General features: G+C 33.1%; 1 protein-coding gene across 1 annotated transcript in view; it reads left to right on the top strand.

Moving 5' to 3' along the window:
- The first annotated feature begins 583 nt into the window (after positions 1-583).
- LOC138320562 (serine/arginine repetitive matrix protein 5-like) overlaps positions 584-25,112 on the top strand; it is a 34,443-nt gene continuing 9,914 nt past the window's right edge. Inside the window, exons 1-3 of the mRNA XM_069263617.1 lie at positions 584-991; positions 18,628-18,803; positions 24,742-24,906. Of these exons, the coding sequence (XP_069119718.1) occupies positions 18,693-18,803; positions 24,742-24,906 (276 nt within the window). The 5' untranslated portion in view covers positions 584-991; positions 18,628-18,692. The remainder of the gene's footprint in view (positions 992-18,627; positions 18,804-24,741; positions 24,907-25,112) is intronic.

The raw sequence follows: 25,112 nt of genomic DNA, 5'->3' as shown, positions 1-25,112 counted from the left end.
AAACACCATAGAGCTTCGTGAGGATCGATATAGATGTTTTATGTTGATTCTTCGTTTGATCGATTTAAGCCCAGGTTTGATTAATTCACTTTCGTAAACGATATCGATCAGATTCTTGTGAAATATCACAAAGTTCAACAACCGTAGACCGACACTGCTTCCATGGAGTCCTATTAGTGTAAGTAAGTTTTTGAAGGATTTTTATCGATGAACTATCAATCCAAACTGATGTCGAAAGTATTGGCTGAACAATTTTATAATAAACATCACACTTCTATCACTGTACGATTGTCAATATAGTTAAGGAATACATATTTAGCAGATAAATAATATACCCTAGGTGTAAGTGGAGGTAGATTGGGAAGAGTAGCGAGTATCCCTAGTCAGCCAGTGTACAGCGTCAGTCTCGCATCTCTCACATCACCTAGCTTCATTAACATGTGACAAGGGGAATTATTATTTAACTCAATTGATTGAAACATACACCACGCAATGTTATGCTAATGGAAATCGTACCACGTGTGAGATTGGATACTGTCATTTCATGTTGGTGTAGCTGTTCTTGTCCGCGTGTGCACGTGCGACAGGCTTAATATAAGCGTGTATGTCTTTATGATTTATTGACGTTTTGTAGATATTCTAGGATTGGTCATTGGCTATGACGAAATGTTATTGTTTCATTGTGGAATGTTTGTCCTGGTGGATTAAACAAATGACGACAAGGACTAGTACTAAGTGTAGTCACCACTCTCAGGCAGTATAGACGATTGTTTGTTTATCACTATGATGAATTGCATGTTACCTGTGATCCTCTAGTGCTGATCGAATGTTTAGTCGGTCCGGAGGATAGACTACCGGGATCAATATTTCTCTCTCCTAGGAAATAAAAAATTCTAAGTAAATTTATCGACAATAAATACATTAGTGTTAAAATTCTACCTGACGGGATTACAACGCTAAGGATAAGGACGGTCCAGTCTGTCCTTTTAAGGTAAGTGAATTAGTTAACCGTAGGGATTGGTGCATCAGCAGGTGTTGCGTGTAAGGCACCCATAATTCCGTTTTTAAGATGTTTATACTTACCTTTCTGTACATTGGTGGTAGCCTACACATTACGTAAGGAAGGCTGTGGTCGTGGTGTATCATAAAGATAAAATAAAGACACGACGGCTGGCGATATGTCACACCAGGTCATTTGTTTAATGTGATAATTGAATTTGATGAATACCGATTTGGGTGAATACAACGATAATTTATACTTAAATAAGTCTATTATGACATATACATATAATATATTTATACAGAGACTCCTGAACAACTAATAGTAGAATATATTCAAGTGTTTAGTAATATCCTATTCATCAACGGCAAATGCAAAAAATACTGTAGAATCTGTTTATAAAGACCGCCCAAGGGAATAAGGAACAATGGTCTTTATAACCAAGTGATCTTTGCACACAGGTCAAATTAAGCTGAAATTTTGAGACCCTAAGAAATTGGTCAAATTAAGCTGGAGGTTTTTATACAGAGGTGACCGCTTAGATAGGGAGGTATGACTTTATGTTAAATTGTACTCATAACACAGTCTTTTCCTTGATCATCATTACCCTAAATATATAGTAATAAACCTTTGTTTCCAATGTCTCCCTCAGCAATGTTTGGTAAATACCACTTAAATATTGGATCGTCAGGTACATTCCATACATTTGTAATGGAGGGATGCTACTTTGTTTTAATAGAATTATATCTATCAGGTTATTAAAACCATCCAACTTGTAATTACAAATAAATCACATTTTGAAAAAAAAAAAAAAATTGACAGTTTATCTGAAAATCTGCTATTTTCTTTTTTATTGTTTTTTTTTTTTTGAAGGGGTGGAGGTAGGGGTTACAAAGTTATCAACTTGGAAAATAAACATTACGAGCTTGACTCTTACATAGTGTAAATTGTAAAAAGAAAATCAGCAATCAGATGTTAATAAGTAAACTCATAAAATTGAATACTGTGAAGGGTAAGAACAACTCATAACTCGATTGTGAATAACTACACTTAAATGTCAAGGGTAAATAAATTATTAGAAATTATTAAACTTTGTTGAGACAAAATAGATCAATTAATAAAGCTTGACTCCAACATACCGAAATATCGTTGATAAATAAATTTCGAAATAGGAAAGCAAATACTATTTCCTGAGATAATAAACTAATTTTCCTAGGTTCATTGATGAACGCTCGAAATTTTAAATGACATTTTATGTAAATCCAAATTCCTTGTTTCGTATGCTTCAAAGCTTAAATTGACATTTCAATGGTATATTGTATTTGTTACGTAATAATGCACACCTAATTAATGACTGGAGGTAATGTAAATGACTTAATCATCATCATTCATTGGTCCCTGAAGTCTTACGATATCCATGAATCGAGCTTTGAAAAAAAAAACTAAAAAGTCAGTGGTATATTAGATAACTCAATAGTCAGCTGTATAGTAAATTACCAAATAGTCAGTTGTATATAAAATAACTCAATACTCAGCTGTATATTAAATAACTCTAACGTCAGCTGTATATCAAATAACTCAATAGTACTAAATAAAAAACTCAAAGTCAGCTGTAAATTAAATAACTCAAAAGCTGTATATTAAATAACTCAATACTCAGCTGTATATTAAATAACTCAAACGTCAGCTGTATATTAAATAACTCAATAGTCACCTGTAAATTAAATAACTCAAAAATCGCTGTATATTAAATAACTCAAAAGTCAGCTGTATATTGAATAACTCAAACGTCAGCTGTATATTGAATAACTCAATAGTCAGCAGAATATTTAATAACTCAAACGTAAGCTGTATATTGAATAACTCAAACGGCAGCTGTATATTGAATAACTCAGACGTCAGCTCAGTGTATATTAAATAACTCAAACGTCAGCTGTACATTGAATAACTCAATAGTCAGCAGAATATTTAATAACTCAAACGTCAGCTGTATATTGAATAACTCAATAGTCAACTGTTTATTAAATATCTGAAACGTCAGCTGTACATTTAATAACTGAAAGGTCAGCTGAATATTTAAAGAACTGGTACGTCAGTTGTATATTGAATAACTGAAACATCAGCTGTAACTCAACTGTCAGCTGTATACTAAATAACAGAAATGTCAGCTGTATATCAAATAACTAAAAGGTCAGCTGTAAGTTAAATAACTCAAACGTCAGCTGAATATTAAATAACTAAGACGTCAGCTGTATATCAAATTATTCAATATTCAGCTGATATTTAATAACTGAAACGTCTGCTGTATATTACAAAACTGAAACGTCAGCTGTATATTAATTAACTGGAAGGTCAGCTGAATATCCAATAACTCAGTCAACTGTATGTTAAATTACAAAATAGTCAGCTGTATATTAAATAACTGAAAGGTCAGCTGAATTTCAATAAGTCAATAATCAGCTGAATATTAAATAACAGAAACATCAACTGTATAATAAACTACTCAATAATCAACTGTATATTAAATAACTGAAAGGTCACCTGTATATTGAATGACTCAAACGTCAGCTGAATATTAAGCAAATTAAACGTCAGCTGTATATCAAACTACTTACAAACTCAGTAGTCAGTTAGATATTAAATAACTGAAAGGTCAGCTGAATATCCAATAACTCATACGTCAGCTGTATATTAAATTACTCAATAGTCAGTTAGATATTAAATAACTGAAAGGTCAGCTGAATATTAAACAACTCAAACGTCAGCTGTATTTCAAACGTCAGCTGTTTATTGAATTAATCAGCTGTATATTAAATAACTCAATAGTCGCCTGTATATCAAATAACTCAGAATCCAGATGTAAACGAGTAAACTCATAAAATTAAATACTGTGAAGGGTAAGTACAACTCATAACTCGATTGGAGATAACTACACTAATATGTCAAGGGTAAAATAAATAATTATAAATTATCAAAACTTGCCGGCACAAGTGAATAAAATAGATCAAATGTCGATTATACATGATGGATAATTAAACCTAGATGGAATGAGTGAATTAACCAGCTCAAAAGTCAAGTATCAAATAAATATCAAAGGAATAGCTATACATAAATTTACATAGGTGTTTGACACATTGACATGTTATTGTAACAAAACTGGGAGGAACTATTCAAAGTCAGTATTTATTTATGACTTCAAAGTACGCAAAAAATGTTCATTAACGGCGAGCATGTGTTTACCAATGTGATACATTGTTATATTAGAAAGGTTAATTATTATTTTTAGTTTTAGTCATAACTCAATATCGATTTTATCTTAAATAATCAAGAATGTAAGTATGTATATATGTGTATATTATATGTCCTAAATTTGCATGACAACTACAATGAATAAATAACGTTAATTCCGAGGCATTCTTTCAATAGTCCAATCGATTAGCTAACGACATCAAAGACCCTACACGTGAGATCGACCTTATTTCATATTGATTTGCATATGCCAAACTGACTCAGCTTCATACAAGAAATAAAACGTGTATTCTGGATATTTTCAAATAATTCCGTTCGCCATCGTATAGGCGATATCTGCAAGAAAATCATTTTGTATTTTGTCAAATAGCACATGATAATCTGAATATAATAAAAAAATTCACAAATAAATACTAAATCATCTTTTAAATTAAGTTTTTATTTTTCAATAAAATCACCATACTTTATTTTAAAATAAAGTATCGCAATTAACATAATTGCTAATAAAATTCATGATTTTGTTTCCCAATTATTCTGAACATGGGGTTGTTAATGGTTTCTAATGATTTCTCCTTCTCTTGGTCTGTAGCTAACACGGGTTGATACACATAAACTATATGTCACATCAATACATATCACAATTACCCAGAGACCGGTCACCCATATCAATGATAAACTCCGTCAACACCTAACACGGAACAATTCAGGTAAGAGGTATTTATCATCGATCTTCACTGGGCATACGGTATTCTTAAAGGGCGACTGTGACACTGTACATACTTATAGAATATACGCACAAAGACAAGATATGTTTACCAATACCCTTCGACGCTTAAACAAACATAATTCAAACGTTATTTGTTAATTGCCATGGCATTCGGCTCTCCATTGGTCGTTTTAGTATATAGTAACACTATGTCTTTAAGTGCAAAAGAGAAGTATAATGAATATAGTTTCAGAGTAAAGTTCAATACCTTCATACCTTCGTGATAGTATGATAAATGGTCTGATGTTCGCTTCATTCCTGGAATTTTAGACACAGCTGAATAATCATAAAACCATAGCTTAAATAACGGAACTGATCGGTGATTAGTTCATAGGTACTGTTTTCTTTAATTATTGCGGATAACACATTAAAGATGCTCCACCGGCGACAGAGCATAATGATATTCATCATTTGAACAATAATCAGTGTTTAATCATGTATATATATGTCTAATTAACACAAAAATAAAATAAAATACTGCATGTTTGTTTTTAGTGCACGCACAATCAGTACTTCCTTCTATATAGGATATAGTGCCACGGAATTTTTTCGGGATGCAATTAATTAATTTTCCGTTATTTTCCTATTTTTGACGTGAAATAAAATTAGAAGTTCAAACTTTCCGATGGTGGTAATGATGTAAAGAAGTAACTTTTGTAACCGAAAAAAAATACTTAATCGTCTGCTCCTGTTTTTGATAGTGAAACAAATTTGTCATCGGTGGAGCATCTTTAACTGAAAGTAAACCTGTTCGACTAATACATATTGGGGTGATAGCGTTCTGTTATGCGTGTTAATGATTTCATCGTCTGAGTTGTCAGAAAATCAAGCACTCTACCATCAAAACACAATAACGGCCGTTTGAGGCTCATATTCCCCGTCAGGTATTGACATATTTTATTGATGTTCGATAGCCCCAGTGTGAACGAGCCTTGTTGTTGACGCAAGTCAGATTTTTCACGGAAAGTAGAAAGGGAACTGATGCTTATTTTAGTGGGACATGAAAAATGACATCAACTACAAAATAGGAGACAGCAGGTGGGATTTTATTGGAACACATGGAATATTTAACACATATCACTATATACACCATGATGTAATGTGACATTCATTGAAACCGTACACCAAATTTTGTGAAATATAGTTGACATCGCCGAATCACATAGGATCCTTATACTGGTGGCGCAAGCGATATACATACACAAGATGATTTGAAAAATATTTAATCGATCGTTTCCTGTTTGAAATATCTATCGAGTAAGTATTGGATTAACCTACTTTGATATTACTATTTGTGTGTCTTCCAATCATATCATTAGACTGTTATGTGTGTGACAACTCTTACTCACACTGAACATTTTACGTGAATCCATCCTAGATCCAATTATACTTTGAATACTGTTGCCAAGATTCAATTATACTTTGAATACTGTTGCCAAGATCCAATTATACGTTGAATACTGTTGCCAAGATCAAATTATACTTTAAATACTGTTGTCAAGATCTAATCATACTTTGAATACTGTTGCCAAGATCCAATTATACTTTGAATACTGTTGCCTAAATTCAATTATACTTTAAATACTGTTTCCTAGATCTAATTATACTTTGAATACTGTTTCCTAGATCTAATTATACTTTGAATACTGTTGCCAAGATCCAATTATACTTTGAATACTGTTGCCTAAATTCAATTATACTTTAAATACTGTTTCCTAGATCTAATTATACTTTGAATACTGTTGCCTAGATCTAATTATACTTTGAATACTGTTTCCTAGATCTAATTATACTTTGAATACTGTTGCCTAGATCTAATTTTACTTTGAATACTGTTTCCTAAGTCTCATAATACTTTGAATACTGTTGCCTAGATCTAATTATACTTTGAATACTGTTTCCTAGATGTAATTATACTTTGAATACTGTTGCCAAGATCCAATTTTACTTTGAATACTGTTGCCTAGATTCAATTATACTTTGAATAATGTTGCCTGGATCTAATTATAGTTTGAATACTGTTGCCTAGATCTAATTTCACTTTGAATGATGTTGCCTAGATCTAATTATACTTTGAATACTGTTGCCTATATTCAATAATACTTTGAATAATGTTGCCTAGGTATAATTTTACTTTGATTACTGTTGCCTAGATCTAATAATCTTTTTGAATAAAATGTCTAGATCCAATTATACTTTAGATATTGTTGCCTAGATCTAATTATACTTTGAATACTGTTGCGTTTTAAGATTAAAATGAGATCTTTTATTAATCAGAACCTCACATATCCATCTGTATATTATCACGTATGTTGTCTGACATGCTCACTGGAAATGTGCATAATCCAACCCTCTTCTGATTTAAGTATGTTTTCAAACACCAAATATAATAAACGTTTACTAGTTAGGAGCGATCACTGTCTGAGTTAAATGACCCCGATTTTTTCTTTCTAGTGTTACATTGTATACAATAACTACACTTTAGTTATATAACATAACTGCTATTGATTCAGTATTGTATATCGCAAAACATTGTGGTCTAAATCATTTCGTTGGATGGTGTTTGCCAAGACTCTATTATCTTTTATCTATAGCGGAAGACCACTCAAAACTTTAAACGTAAATGATATTCATCATAATATGAAATAAAAAAAAAGTTTGAACCGTGAGATTTTTTTAGTTATATTGAGCATAACAAACAAGTCATGAAAACCACGGGAACATAAGTCAGAAAAATCACGGGGACATCGTATGCTCGAAAGATACACTAGATATGAAGCCCTCGAAAGACATACTAGATATCAAGCACTCCAAAGACATACAATGTGTATGAACATGGCACCCAAAGACACACAAGATATCAAGCACTCCAAAGACACACTACATAGCAAGCACTCAAAATACACACTACATATCAAGCACTCCAAATATACAACAACATATGAAGCACTCCAAATACACACTACATATTAAGCACTCCAATGATACACTACATATCAAGCACTCCAAAGACACACAAGATATCAAGCACTCCAAATACACACTACATACCAAGCACTCCAAAGACACACTAAATATCAAGCACTCCAAATACACACTACATATCAAGCACTCCAAATACACACTACATATCAAGCACTCCAAAGACACACTACATATCAAGCACTCAAGCAAAGACACACACAAGATATCAAGCACTCCAAATACACACTACATATCAAGCACTCCAAAGACACACTAAATATCAAGCACTCCAAAGACACACAAGATATCAAGCACTCCAAATACACACTACATATCAAGCACTCCAAAGACACATAAGATATCAAGCACTCCAAAGACACATAAGATATTAAGCACTCCAAAGACACATAAAATATCAAGCACTCCAAAGACACACAAGATGTATCAAGCACTCCAAAGACACACAAGATATCAAGCACTCCATATACACACTACATATCAAGCACTCAAAAGACACACAAGATATATCAAGCACTCCAAAGACACACAAGATATCAAGCACTCCAAAGACACACAAGATATATCAAGCACTCCAAAGACACACAAGATATCAAGCACTCCAAATACACACTTCATATCAAGCACTCCAAAGACACACTACATATCGAGCACTCCAAAGACACACTAAATATCAAGCACTTTTCATAATAGTCATACTTTGTTGTTTATGTGATGTCTTGGAGGTAAATCAGCGATGACTGAATCCTGTAAACATCTTATATAACATACACCTGATGTTTGATTGATTTGACATTGACAAAACAAATTTCAAATTTAAGAAAACAAATTGAAAATGCTTAGTTCTTTTTATTCCAATTTTTTTCAAGAATTTCCTAACCAATTCATTTCTTATTAACCCTTTTCGTGTAATCAAGTTTGAGAATGTGTAATTGTAGTAACCTAGTTTTGCCCGACCGCGTTACCTTGTTGCAAAAACAATATTGGATCATGTTAGAATGTGAAAATTAATAACATGACTGCCTTTTCTATTCAATCGATGTTTCAACAGGATATTGTGCTATATTATCAAATGTGTTTACCTTAATAATTAATGATAACAAGGCGGCAAGTCAATTTAGAGAAGTTACATAGAAATAAATATACACACAATTTGTACATAAAGTATACAGACCTATTAATTATAATCCATATCCATTAAACTTTTCTATTTCATCAACGAAAATTATTATGGGATAGTTGATACTTATCAAATGACGTGTTTTCCCACTCAATAAAGTCATTTCATAAATCTTATTTATTACATACGTGTAATATAACCTCTCTGCATTGTGATTGGTTAATTCCGATGAATGGTACCATTTCTACGCGTGAGAAATTACCTTCTTTTTACTACAATGTTTTACTACGAAATGATGAATCAAATGACGACACCACACTAGATTCATAACGGTGTGTAAAATCAGTATCTCATCTTCTCGTATCAATTTGAACATGATAATCGATGAAAACATCAAATCTCCTAAATCAAACAGTAAATGTCCAAAGCGGTGACAAAATGACGTCCGGCAGTCCTGCATGACGACAACTGACGACAATATTGTAATATTACATGTAATGTGCTACAAATTGGATTTCAACATTTTTCCTTGCATTCAAGTAGTCGTTCAATTATAAGTCATTTACATGTAACGGTTTGATAATGGAGTATATAATAAAACTATATTACTTCTTTTAATAAACTGGCTATTTTTCGCACTAGTTATTACGGCGCATTGGTACTTGACCGACTTTTGTTTTCTAGTGATACGGTCCAAACTGATCTATTGATTAATCATTGGACAGGAAACTCCAAATGTGATATAATGAATAGAATCTATTATTCGTTTCCCGTCATATTAGATCGGTGGTACTCGTTTCGATTTTTTCATATTTTGCTCGCCAAAGGCTTACAAAAAATAAAAAATTCAAATTTCGAGGAGAGTTCCCGGATACCGTCATATGTTTTAGAATTTTCTAAACATTTCCGGTTTCCTCTAAGCTACGAAACCCGAACATCATATGAGGAATCTGGTGAACAAAACCAAATAGTTATACAGCGTCAACAAACCTGTAATCTTACTTTCTGGAAAAGGGTAAACGACTACTGGAGAATTACGTTTTGTTTGATTTCTCTTCTTTTAGGCGGATCTCCAACTTGATGACATTTTTAAATGAACCGAAAAAAAACCCAGTTTTTTCGGCTCTGTTTTTTTTTAATTATAAATAAGTACTGTATCCCTTAGGTGATTTCTTCATCGTTCATATCACAACTACTGTGTTCGTTATTGAGTTACCGGATCAAGGGAGGTCTTAAATGAAATATTAATTAGCCTGCGTGACACGATTCGTACCCTAAGTAAGATATCTGTAATGGTAATCAGTCACAGGTAGACCCATAGGTAACCGAGACAATACTATTGAGGTTTGTTGTCTGGGATTTTATTTAAATCAATCAGTGATTGATAAACAAAGAGTCAATGAGTGGTTTGTGAAGAATTTTCCGGGAATGTTGATTGTCAACAAATACAGTCAAAGTCAGCCCTTTACCATTAACGTATTATGTTACCGTAAAATAGTGATTGGAAACGCAACAATTCAAAGGACAAACACAATTAAATATTGCATACACTTAACGTCAGGCCATCAAATAATTAATGCCTTTGGAATATAATTCACGCCCGCCTGAAATGGCAAATCCAATTGCTTTAACGAAACCATGCTTTGTTCTACTTTTTATTTCGGGTTGAGTCTTTTACTATACTTTAGCACAACGTGTAGAATATGTCTGTATCCAATTGCGTTCATACCGCCTTTAACGCAATCAAAACATTGTTCAATCCATATATTTACATAAATAAGTCTACTTTTACATGCTCCTCGTCAAATTGAAAACGTGGTCGGTTGCTAAGTTGGGTAACTACGGTAGTCAAGATGGCCGAAGATATAGTTCCGATTGTTGAAAGTTATAGCTGCAGTTTGGCATGATATGTATTGTTCGCTTAGAAGCTTCCAGAATTGTTCTCCAATCAAATGGCCTGTATATTTAAGTGAGAGGATTAACCATATTGACGTATAAACAGTGGAATTCCCCAAACATTCCTAAGGAAAGCCTCCGGTTGTAGCCCGACCAGCGATTCATTTTGTTGTGTATTACCGTTACAATGCTAGTGAACACATATTCTGTTTTGATGTCAAATACATATTTGATTGGATCTAATAACAACTATATGTTGTTATTTTGAAATCGAGGAAACTTTGTTTACATAAGCTCAAGTAGGACTAACTGAGTGCTGACAAACATAATATTGTCTGTGCCTCCTGAAGATCAGTCTTGAGACCAATATAAGACCGAAATCGTCTTTTAGTTTATTAAGAATTCAAAGCAAAGCTGATGTCTGTGAAGAGGTGAAATGCAATCTAAGTTTATTTAGATAACCATATGACGCAAAATCTTATCGAAGCGTGAACTAGAAGTAGTCCGATCCTGTACTGGGTTTGTATTCATACATTTGAACGAACCTCCCCTCCCGTTGAATATATTTGGGCATATGTAAATATATGCAAATATCTATTTGGACTTTCATTGTTGATAAATGAAGGATACATGTCTAATGGAATTTACACATGATTAGATATTCACTATAACCATTGAGTACTGTATTTGATCAATGCGGCATAGGGGTGGTACGAGGAGTGTTACACAACGTAATTACTTGCAACTGCTGCCCAAAGAGACTTGAAATCAAACTTCCGACGCCCTCCTCGCTCTACCACAAATGCCAACAAATCGGGAGGTGGGGATACTTTTACAAAATAGACATCTTCGCTTCTCGACCACAGTAGCCAAGAGGGTAAGGTCTAACGGTATAAGACAAAAGCAAATCAAGACATGATATGATTATGAGCATTCTCAATATATTTTGGGTTTATGAAGTCATAGAAAAAAAACAGCGGAAGGACATTCAAAAAGAACGTCCGTCTGTTTTTGTCTATGACTTCATAAAGCCAGAAGATATTGAGAATAATAGTCATAATTTAATTTGAATAATTCAATGAGCTACCAATTAGGCATTAATTTCCGTTCTTTAACGTACTTTTACAACAAAATAAATATTCGATTGTGGTGCATTCATATCTTATCCCATAGTTCAGTTTGGCCATTGACTGTATCGCTTTTAAACTTCTCCGCGAAACTGTTTGGTATATATGACGTCATAATACAATCCTTTCGGTCTTTCGAAAATCAAACCTCAATAATCCAAACAATAGCAATGAAATAACATATGAAAATAAATTATAAGGTAATTCATAATGCAGTTCTTTTTAAAGCTGTAACTAACGTGGCGTTTTATAAATAAACTATGGCGGCGCGATTTCTGCCAGAAACCATGTAAAAGTCAATTTACAACTGAACTAAGTCAAGTTATAATTAATATCCATTCATGACTTTTAGAAATAATTCGACATTTTATTATTATTTTGTCTAATTAGTAAGTGTCAGAGCTCTACCTATCTCTTTTTCCATCAGGTCGTAAATCTGCCGTGGACCTATCTGTAGATCACTTAACTACCCTCCGTGTCATCGGACTAGGTCTGCCATTCACTCCTCTTATCATGGGACAGGTAGTTTTATTGGAAAATTACGGAAATCATTGTTTCTTGATATGGTTGTACAGGTAATGGCCTGCCGGGCACGTCTTGGTGTTGTTTTCAAAAAAGGAAATAATTATGTTAACTGTCAATGGGAAAACATACGGTTTTCAGAATTATCATTTACCGAATCGTACCAATAGTGGTTGAACACATAATAATAATATGTTTTCATCGACAACTGCTTGACGTGACACAAGGCTGTAATACCTAAATGTGACCAAGGAATTAAAATATCTTTTTGTCCCCTTGTATGGATTGTTTTTCTGAATTTTAAAACAACGGAATTTGCAAGCACTGTGCGAAATTTTAAACCTCGGTAATGTTTGTTTTTGTCTAATAGTACAGTTGAGTAAGCATCGCTTTAACACTTATATGCCAGGAAAGTCACTTCCTCGGAATACAACCAGTATACTCCAGAATTGGAATGAATGCAATGTGCATGGAATTGGTGTTATATCAATAATAAAATTTCTGTGATAAATAGAATTTTACACTCGTGACTATGTGATATGAAATTATTCAAACTCGTTATAGCTGGAGGAATGCCGGAGTACCCAGAGAAAAACACGAACTCGCTACCCAGAGGTGGAGGGCTTGTGGGTCGACCACTGCAGTCCCTCATCCAATCTTGATTTTGGTCCTGGGGGAGGTTTCACGTTATTTGTGACAGCACGTGATACAATGAAATATTTAGTCCTATATGCAGTGCTTCGTTAAATACGTTACACAATACCTGTACAAAGCTGTACCGGGCATTTCTATATAGGTGTTGTTGTTATGGCAGAGAAAAACATAGTTTTGTTTCTGATTACAAGATTGATTTTGGGAAGATAAGTAAAACCAACTTTAAAAATATGTTCTTTGAAGTCACGATAAGTCAGGTAAAGTTGGTTTTTTGTATAACTTAAAATGCATATTTCATTATTAACTGCGTGAATCTATCTAGTATGCATTTATGATTTGCTTTTGGTATTCATACCTTCGCCTGCCTATATATTTCATTATCTCCTATATTATCCGTCAGTGTCTATTGTGATAGTGCATTAATGAAATATGCATGTTCAGTATTGGTTATATTTGTATATATTGCGATTCGTTTCCACATTTCTTATCTGTGGTAGTTTTCTTATCTGACAATGTCTACTGCCCCGGGGATGTATTTAACAACAAATTACAGTGACAATAATTCGAAAATCAAGTACATTACACAAAGTTCACGCAGTGCTAACACCGTCGACCTGTACAGGCTATAACTATATACACGTGACGTACGATTAATCAGTTATGATTTTATTAAATGGACAATTCAGTGAACCAATTTTTATACATAACCGCGATGCCAATTACATATCACTATTCTTCTATCTTCCCTATGAAAAATTAAACACAAAATATTGGCGAGTTTATTTCCACATGTTTGTCAAGAACCTTATTTCATACCATTGACATCCCTGATCGTATATATACGATACCTACTCTAGATGTGTACGCTATTACGTCTTTTCATATGAGTTACATTGTAGTGCCCTAACCGGAAAGTATCCATTGAGACGTCATTATTTTGTGAGCGAAATTCACGTCGTTTTCTCTGAAAATTGTTACGTTACGCTCGCAAACACATGACGTCACAATCAGTACATACCCGCAAATAAAGAATACTAATAACCGAGCCGGACTACCGTAAGGTTCGCAAATGCAACAAATAGCTACCTGTAGGCTGCCTTTTATATTAAAAAAAAACAGTTTTCTCTTATCATAATACACTTAAAAATGAAATATACTGTTGAAGGAGTGGCTGGAGTAGTTTTAGACAAATGTTACTTTACTCCACTGCCCGGCATACGGTGTAACATCATCAATGTGTAATAGCGGAGAGCGAGCTAGTTTTCGCATCGTTATCATGGTAGTGGACTCTTTACAATGATAAAAATGACACCAAAATTCATCAGAACAGGTTTAATTTTAGCTAAATAGATATTTCAATGCACAACGTGACTAAATTGTTCGTTTAAAACAGTCAGCATTTTTCGCAATTTGTCAAGTGATCGGTTTTGTTTTGAAAACTAACTATTATTGACAAATGTCCAGCGATGTGTCCTCAATGTAATCTACAAAGGACTAAAGGTGGATGTCGTAAGAATCTGCCAACTATGCCCGGTAAGAAAGTTAAAATTTCTCCAGAGACTATCATCTTGGAAATTGGCTTTTGAATTGAAAAGAACTAAAACCACTTTAGTTTTGTAGTTTTGTAGTATTTGATACGTGTCTTTCAGCATGCCCCATTGCTTCATTATTACTCTTCATACCACATCGCTAGCAATGCTTTGTTATGGGAGGAGGGTGGAGGTGGGCGGGCTTGCATACAGTAGATTATCAAACAAATCCCTGATGACCTCTTCAAGAACTCTTCATGTGGCGAAGGTTTTCTGTGCTAATTTTTTGTATGAAACTCTTTCTGATAACAAATGCTTTGAGGGTAACTTTTATAGATTGATTGTTTTAAATGCGTCAACACATTCCTTTAGTGTGGTGACCGAATCTGCAACAAAAAATAAAGGTTGAATTGGAGCAAAAACGTTCCAACTGACTGATTTCATTTTCTTATCCATTGAAGTAGAGTGATAAAAGGAATCACCGGAACACGAAGAGCTATAACCTTGAAAAATCCCAAGGTTATTGCATACTAATGATATTTTGTCTGGATAAGCACTCTATCGACCAATTATGTGTAACATTGTTGATTGCCCACAGCAACATACAACTAAGCATTAGATAAGATGAAGCAAATGTATAAAGATTAAAAATGTTAAAAAAGTTACAGAATTAATGGCGATGCAGCCTAATAAATCAATAAATATCGTCGTAAGAAGTTACGAAAAAGTTATCATTAATTCATCAAGAGAGAGTTACGTCTGTTAACGATATGAATTAATGTGTGATTATTGGTTCTCATATAATTTTAATGTTTCGTTGGCTACATCATGTTATCTGTTCTTCATAAACCATTAGTAATTATGATACTTCATGGTTATCTGATCTGAGTTTAATGTTGTTTTAACTTTGCATCTTTAAGGTTGTGGTATAGATTTGCAATGCTAATGTCATCGAAAGCCCACATTGTGCGGGGACGAGTCAATAAGTAGCCAGCCTCTCTCTCTCTCTCTCTCTCTCTCTCTCTCTCTCTCTCTCTCTCTCTCTCTCTCTCTCTCTCCCAATTTATTGAAACAACTTAGGCAGGTTCCTTATTGACTCGCCCTCTTATCTCTTTTTAACTTTATCTGGGTTCGAAAATTATATTGTGTATTTTTTTTGTAATACATTTACATATTTTCATTTTTTTCTGTTACTTTTCTTCTACACGTTTGACGTTGGTGTCATTGATAATTTCAAAATGACGGGAAAGCTGTTTGTGGTAGGCTAATGCATTTTCCAACCCAAACCTACTATCATTCTGAAGGTCTTTTGCAAAAACCTTTGAATATCAAAGCAAACGGACACTACAGATCTTTATTTTCTGTAGTAATAGCGGTCGTCAAAAATGAAATATCAAAATGTGTGCTTCGATTTCCTCTAAAAAGATAGCATCTTAAAGTCAATTAGCAAAGGTCCTTTTTGAGGAACAATTTCAAATTGTTTTAAAACTGGCATAAAAGAATATTTAATCAAAGAGGATGGGCAGATGTATTGTATCAGTTAAAATAAATGTTCTCTGTTTTCTATATAACTATAGTATTAGATCAATCATCTGCATGTCCTGTTAAACAAAAATTATAAGCTAGTTTTGGAATATTTTAGTTTTAAAGTATTTAAATTTTAGTATAAAGAAACATTTTAGTTTTAATAACAAAGTTTCATGATACTTTGTTATATATACCAATGTATTGAACTTATATTTAGATATGACAGAAAACATCGCTTTCCTTTTTACAAATTGGTTTATCTTCAAGCATGGGGAAAAATAATAATAAAAACCTGGTCTAGGTATTATCAAACGCTGTATAATGAACTATTAAATCAATGAATGGTTTGATAAACTATTGGATTAAAAAGCCAAGGACGCCTAACTATCGTTGCTTTGTCGATAGTACATAGTTTACATCACATGTGAGCTAACTATCGTTGCTTTGTCGATAGTACATAGTTTACATCTACCAATGGTGAGCCTAGTTTTCCATATCATATCTCGTATCCAAAAGACAATACGGTTTTATGTAAAATACAAAATGTGCCTTTGTTTCGCATGTATGCATTACAAAGGCCTAACTAGTCATGGAGATATTAGGGGTTTTATCTTCGGATCACGAGGGTAGTTTTAAGAGTCTCATTTGTGTAGAAATCAATTGAAACAATGGGATCCCTGATGTTTTCGTTAATACATTTCCACATAGAAAGCATTTAAGACAAAATCAATGTTGGACCAGAAATGATCGTCGGCCACTGACAGGTCGTGGTGCAACATAAGGTGATATAAACCCATGGTAGTGTAAACTTCATTCGTAACATCTTGTTTTTACTGACGTGTAAAGGAACAAATTGTACAATCATGTAAAACATGTTGAACGTTAATGAATATAACATCAATGTATGAAACGTTGGATAACAAACCACTTCAGGATAATAGTTCAATTTGATTTCTTTCATTTCTGAAAGTGAAAGTGCAAGCTAACTACATTTTTGATAGGGACATCTTCCGGTCAGCACTTATGTATTCCCTAGGTAGAAGGATTATAAAAACACGCTCCGTGTTGCTGAGGCTAAACCATAGATTTTGTAGGACTCGATTTATATACCAATTAAAAACACAATGGCGATCCACAATGTATCCGATACAACTTGACACCCGTGGCATTTTTGAGAAATTATATTATAGATAGTTTAGTCAAGTAATTGATTTTCAAACTGCTTTTAATTGTAGCAATCGGTTGTATCGGCTTTATGTCAAACAACTTGTAATTACGTCGTATATAGTGTCATCTGATTTGAAACATTACACTGTGCCAGGTACGACCAGGATTTCTGTACTAACATCAATGGCACTATAATATAATTGGATAGTGGCAGATATCGAGTTGGCAATTACTTTCATACAAACAATGCCATCCAATATAACTGACTCACACTTGTCGCTTGATGTAATCCTGTAGTGTATTATTGATCAAAAACAATATAAGTACTAGCACATAGACTATCTGCATTCGGTACAGCTCTCGTACTTATGCATTTATGCATAAAACACATTAATTAACAAAATTGAATAATAATGATAACATCTTAATAATGCAACCTGTTTATAACGATTATTTCCTTATATCATCTCTTATTGGCTAATACTTGGGCGTAGTGACTACTTATAACGCCATCAAGATGTACCGGAATAGACTGAATTATATTGATTAATTTGAATAGATTCTTGTATGTTTGGATCAATAACAAAAACATGGTTAATGATGAGAGTTAATTTTTTATTTTGTTTGTGATATCTCAATAATATACTGAAATCTAATCAAATTAATAATTCAATTTAATTCATTGAGCTCCAATTCCTTGAGGACTCCTTTCTATAAAATCATTACGCCGATCAGAGGCGACGTCAAATTTTACTTCATGAGAAGTTAAGCCATGAAAATGTTCGTTGCAAGCCAAATTGAATTATGTCTAATCATATTTTTATTTCTCTTTACATTTGTTTATCAGGTTGTAAATAGATATGTCATGCCTGATCTATAGATAGATGAATGCTTTTAATACATCTTGTTATCAATTAGATTGATTTGCTCTAACAGTTTTCGTTGAAATTGAAAAACAAATTTGAAGTTATGTTTACTAATTTTAGATTTTCATCGTTAAAGCCGAAAATATAAACTATGCTGATAAACGGCTAACATCAACTATGCTGATAAACGGCTAACATCAGTGAATGAATCCTATTTTTCAGAAGGCCGTCGACTTCCGGTTGTTGACGGAAATACTCTTTACGACGTTTTTAACCAGGTGTACGGGATGCAGTATGTGAACGCTCGCCGTGTCTTTAACAACAAGTACCGACGTCATAACCCCAACGATGGCATGACTTTGGCGGATAGGATTAAAAACAGGCGTTATGGCAGCCAGGTATGGTATAATAATCCCTCATCGTGACACCGGGCAGCTATAGAGTCTGTCTGTCGGTTGACTTATATGTCTGTCTGTCCTGATGTTGATTTTTCAGGCGAGAGTTTTGATGAATATAGGTGAAACCACATACAAAGTTATTTCATAGGCCATGACCTTTCGACAATTCTTATTTTGTATATGCACGTTTGAGGAGATCAAAGCAGATATGACGCTTCTAGAGTGCTGCCAATATGTTTTAATTTAATATCAACATTGATCTAAAACTCATATTTTGTCGATTTTGTGTTTAAAGATGCTCCACCGTTGACAAAAGGTATTTCATCTCTATCGAAAACAGAAGCAGAAGATTTAGTATTTTTCTTCAGTTGCGAAAGTTACTTACTTTACACCATTACCACCGTTGAAAAGTTTGAGCTTCTAATTTTACTTCAAGAAAAAATATTAAAAATGATAAATTGCATCCCGAAAAAAATCCCTGGCACTATGATCTATATGGAATTATGTCCTGATTGCGCATGCACCAAAAGCAAAAAAAAAATCATTTTATATTATTTTTTGTGTTAATTAGACATATACACACACGATTAAACACCAATTATTGTTAAAATGATGAGTATCGTTTATGCTCTGTCGGCGGTGGAGTATCTTTAATGAAAAAATACATAGATCAGATTGTAACTTTGTTTAATGCTATGTCAATAACTTATGAAAAGATTAATTAATTTGAATTAAACTTTTAATATTAGAGCATAGAAATATTCTGGAGAAGGCTGAGTTTAATTGTTGGAAGATCAAATCCGAAGCCATTGTTGATGTTTATTTCAAATATTAAGTATACATGTATTCAGCACTCCCAACTATTTCTTAAAAGTTTCATTGTTCAGTTTGAACGAATTGTTTTTGTATATCATTGTAAGTATTGCTTTATCAGATTACCTAGATTATTTATACAGTGAATATATCATTTTTCAGTTGTTTTTTTAAGAGATATTAACTCTTTCCGTATGAATTTTTTTCCACAGCGAGCTACATCAGGTGGTGCAACCGAGAGATAGCTAAACGTAGAAGTTTACTAAATGTTGTTAAGAAAGGGCAGGAAAGATAACTCGTGATTCTACAATTCTCTCTAGTTTATCCATCTTTAATTTGTTACAAGAAAACAACGTTCGGGTATTATGATTAACCAACAGTCATAAATGGTACAGAAAAGAGATTTTTCTATTGAACATTTCTGAATTACATTCTGAAAATGATGTAAGAATCGTAAATTTTCCATATAGGATCCCTTAATCACAAGCTGCAAGTCGGTCACCGACCATATTCCATTAGGCATGTTAAGTGAATTTGAATTAAGAGTTAATAGTGCATTGGAACAATGTGTGTGCAGTTGAAGATCTTGGATGTAATGCAAAAATTAAATCCACGTAAATTAACCAAAGCAAAGAGCATTTTTGCGTTTATAGCACAAACGAACATAAAAAGATTTTAACAGATTTTTTATTTGTTTTGTTTTGATTTATTTTTTTTTTTTTTTTTTTTTTTTTTTTTTTTTTTTTTTACTTAGCCAACATATGGCTTCTAGGATAGGACATTTACGGGTTTTTCTTTGCTGAAAATATGAGGATATTCTTGATAATACAACCAATCTATATACACTGCTTGACAATTGTAACATGGAAATCGCAAGCTCCGTATCCGGGGGTTGGGAGTAGAGAGAGAATGGAGGAATGGCGTGGGCTTTTGACATGATGAATCTAATTTTATACAGTATTGCTGATATATAGATGAAATTATTGATGTGAAAATGTATTCAGAAAATGATAGATGTATTTTGATAGATCATGTTTCCGCGGCATCGCTTCCTGGATAAAAGCATATCGATTGGTTATATCTGGTTACGAATATTGATTTGATGTTTTATATTCAGTTAGCTTCCAATAGTTTAAAACACATTATCATATTGAATCTGTTTTTCGAACAGACTCCAGTTTTAGTAAAATATATGGATGACCAACAACCCTACTACTGATGAACATTAATAACAATGTAATTTTAATCCCTTGAAAACCACTAGATTGGTACATTAAAACATACAATATCATGCATAACAAGAGTTCAACAAGGAGACACAACACGATTATACCACAGACTCTAAACACATACAGCCAATGACACACACAACACATACAGGGGAAGCCGTCCTTAATTGACCTTAGTTGTCAACGGGACGTATAACCGTATCAACCTACCAGTCATAAAGCTTGCCACCATGCATTTACAAATGATTGACAGAAATACAAATAAATTATCAGTTTGAAACTTCATGTCGGGAGTATTCTTTATAATATATTTATATATCCAGACCAAGGCTGTATCGGGCGATGGTCTAAGGTACTTAAAGAAGTATATGTCGCGTTACGTACTACCTATGAAGCGTAACAACTAGCGTCAACAGATAGTCATGACGATGCCATTAATTTTTCAACACGAAATGGTCCCAATTGGTTTTTGATAGGAATTGTACAAAGTATAGAAATCCATAATAACTATACTATAAGCAACTCTGACTTATTGCTATCGTAAAGCCATGTTAACATTACGTAAGAAGGAAGGCAGCATATGATTAGGCGAGGAGGGCAGGTGCATTAGGGAACCAACATGGCGGTAACTATACTTTGCACTGTTGCTATTTGTATTTTGTTGGTGCAGCATCAAGATATTTCGTTAAGATCAATATAATTGTCCCATTCCTGCGGTTAAATTGAGATAGTCCATTAGTTACATGTTCAGTTTTAGTTGAAGCATAATATATCAGTTTAGATCAATATAATATGTTCATCCCTTTGGTTGAATTGAAATATTCCATTAGTTACATATTCAGTTTTAGTTGAAGCATAATATATCAGTTTAGATCAATATTATATGTTCATCCCTTTGGTTAAATTGATATATTCCATTGGTTACATATTATATATACAATTTACGCATTTTGAATCATACTACATGTATATCAGAGGAAGCGTCGCTTGTTTAGAGGATGATGTGACAAATGTGTTGTCACTGGAAAACGTCTTTTATGTTATCCGGTTTCTATGACGTAGTGAATAGCATTACTGCATATGCTTTTGTTCCTACATTCTTCTTACCACCTTTTACACTTTATCGATATTAAATAAAAAAAAAAACAATAATAAAATCTTTGTTTTAGCATTAAACTATCTTCCTGTGGCATCTATATGGTCTTTCTAGATGGCATAAGAAGATCGTTTAATGTTTATATTTACATTATCAAATCATTTTAGGGGCTCTGCATTAACATTGTTTCAGCTAGACCAGGAAAACCGTTAATCAACGAAGATTTATTCCACAAGATGGAACAGCAATTCTGACGGTGATCAGTTGATGTCAATACGTCAACATTAGTGACGGCATAATGGTCACGTTTTGGGTGTCAGTTATACCGTCATATACTTCACTTTGCCTTGGTAGTTTATATAGTAGAAATGACAAGTAAATGTAAATATTTACACATACATAACAATATGTTGTTATTTTGTTCTTGTACTAAAATTGATATCAGTATTATTATGTATATTAGTATTAATATTGATATAAGTATTGATAATGATGTTAGTAAACAATCACCGCGACTGGCATCATCCAGGTCATCTCCATTGTCTCTATACAATATAGTTTGTTGATATATAAATAATTTAACCAACCATCGATTTGTGTATGAGAAAAGGTAACGTTCCGTGTTGATTCAAAGTAGTGGTGTTTTGTCCATTTAATTTTTCTGACATTCATCAAATGCCTAAATTTTATTCCGATGATGGTAACATATTCAGAGACATATAAAATGATTGATGGAGTAGCTAATGTAAAAGTATCTTAATTGGTATTGAAAATTGACTAATCATCTTTTCAATAACTGGGTTCTGATGTTTATATATTGTAAATGCTTTTATCCTGAAACTCACTGAAAATCATAACGAAGCATAAAACTGATACAAAATATATCATTTTAACTTTGACAATATGCAGGAATAAGAATAACAGAAAAGTGTTAAGAACTATTGATCATAATAGGCCGTTCGTGGTTTTTCAAACAATTAATATAATTTCATTCAAACCATCAGTTTCAGAACATGTAAATCGAAATAGGGTCTCATTTCTTTCAATCTAAACTAAGGTGGCCCAGTGTCCGGTATCAAATGTTTTCAGGAAATATAATAATGGCCATGAAAAGATTATGCGTCATTCTGGAAAAACCTAGACATGAAAAACGGAGACACATTTACAAAACATTAATGTACATGTATGTAAGTCTGTTGAAATAAATAAGTTTTATTTATATATAAATGTATTTAGGTATGTGACTGATATTGATGTAAAATACTGTCTGTAATTTATTTCGTGGGTTCGAATGTCAGTCCAGTAAAGCAGCATTTTTATTCATCCCGTATTCCTCTAGTCATTTCTATATAAATTACCATACATACTATATTACATGAAATGTTTGTTGTGTTCGTGGATGCTACCGAGTCAGGAAATATAAAACAAAACCATAGACATTTCTACCGACGAAATAATGTGGAAGTTTTAAAACACGAAAGAATGTACACAAACATATTCCCTTGGCTTGTTTTACACTGTAAAAAGTACATTTTGGGAAAATCTACACGTGAAAAGGTCGGTAAATGGAGAAATTATATAAAAAAATGAATATGACATTTTTGTGTTATATCTCCATTATATAACATTTATAACAGTTATCCTTATAATTTGATATATTATCTGTAATTCTACTTTTATTCATGCACTCATTTCTCTTAGAAATTATTACGCTGCCGTATAAACCAATCAAATGCGATGTTATAAACGGCGACGTCATTTACGTTACGGGCTAGGAGTATAATTTTTGACAAGAAAATTATTGTTACTTAATTATTACATTATTGAGTAAATCATTGAATGTAATATATGAGGATGTATATTTTATCTATATGTTTCTATTTAGTTGACGTCGATGGCTGTCAATTTAAATAACAAATATTACTGAGTCATAAAATATATATTTTATATTTCATATGTGTATATTTATTTAACCTCGGTGGCTGTCAATTTAAATAAAAAAACTGAGTTATAAAATATATATTTTGTATTTCATATGTATATATTTATTTAAAGTCGATGGCTGTCAATTTAAATAACAAATATTACTGAGTTATAATATATATATATTGGTACTGATCCGTAAGTATCATACACGCCGTGGTATTCGTGTAATACGAGATCTTAATATTGATCAGAAAGCAGTAAAATTAGACGCGAAATTGTTATTAAATTTTTCCTTTGTTAAACTGCTATCAATATTTTACTGAACTGGTGTGCTTGTATTGTTTGATATTGTCCCATTAAATGGTCAATAGGAACACCTTGTCTACTCTCATATGTTATAATATACATTATGGTACTCAAATGTCCAGGAATTTCACGGATGACAATATGACAAATCAATAGGTACAGGATGGAACGCCTGTTAAAATTCTATTTGGATAGTGTTATTGGGACAGCATCACCAAGTGGTATATATTTCATCCGAGTAATCAATAAGCACAGCGAGCAGTATTAATTCAGTTTAACCGTACTCAGTGCTACTTGTCTTCTGTATAATAAGTATCTATTCTTGTTCACTTCGCCAGCAGGGTTCAGTCAGGCATGCCGTAAAATCATGTGGGACTTATGTGTTTTTTATCCTGCCATATTTGCTGAAAGCAATAATCATTAACAGTAACTATTATATCTTTTAGAAACATTGATTGTTTGAAAACAAGTTCACTACAGGAAAAAGGAACTTTATCAAAATTTTACGTGCGAATTATAATTGAACGAGTAATAGCACGATTTCTAAAAACTGTATCTCAAATTTCAGAGCGGAAGTGATGATTCCTATGGTAATGGCGACCCTAGCTACAGTGAGAGGAATGACAGCTCGTTTTCTAGTGTGGACATAGCTGACTATGCTGATATCGAGGACAGTAAGAGAACCCCTACACCGGAGCCTACTGCCCCACAACGTCAGCCTCCTCCCACCAAGGTCAGACTAATAACCATGTCACGACGTTTGACATAAATCCCATATCCATAACTTATTATTGTTATGCCTATATCCAGAAAATGTATGCGTATGATTTTATTTATTTTCCCTTTCATTTATAATACGAATATCTTCACCGTGACGTTTGCGTAAACGTGTCATATCTTGTTTGGAGTTTGATGAGTACAAATTTAAAGTAATAATGA

The sequence above is a fragment of the Argopecten irradians genome, chromosome 4 (assembly GCF_041381155.1).
Source record: "Argopecten irradians isolate NY chromosome 4, Ai_NY, whole genome shotgun sequence".
Taxonomy (NCBI): domain Eukaryota; kingdom Metazoa; phylum Mollusca; class Bivalvia; order Pectinida; family Pectinidae; genus Argopecten; species Argopecten irradians.
This window is presented reverse-complemented; position numbering and strand designations above follow the sequence as displayed.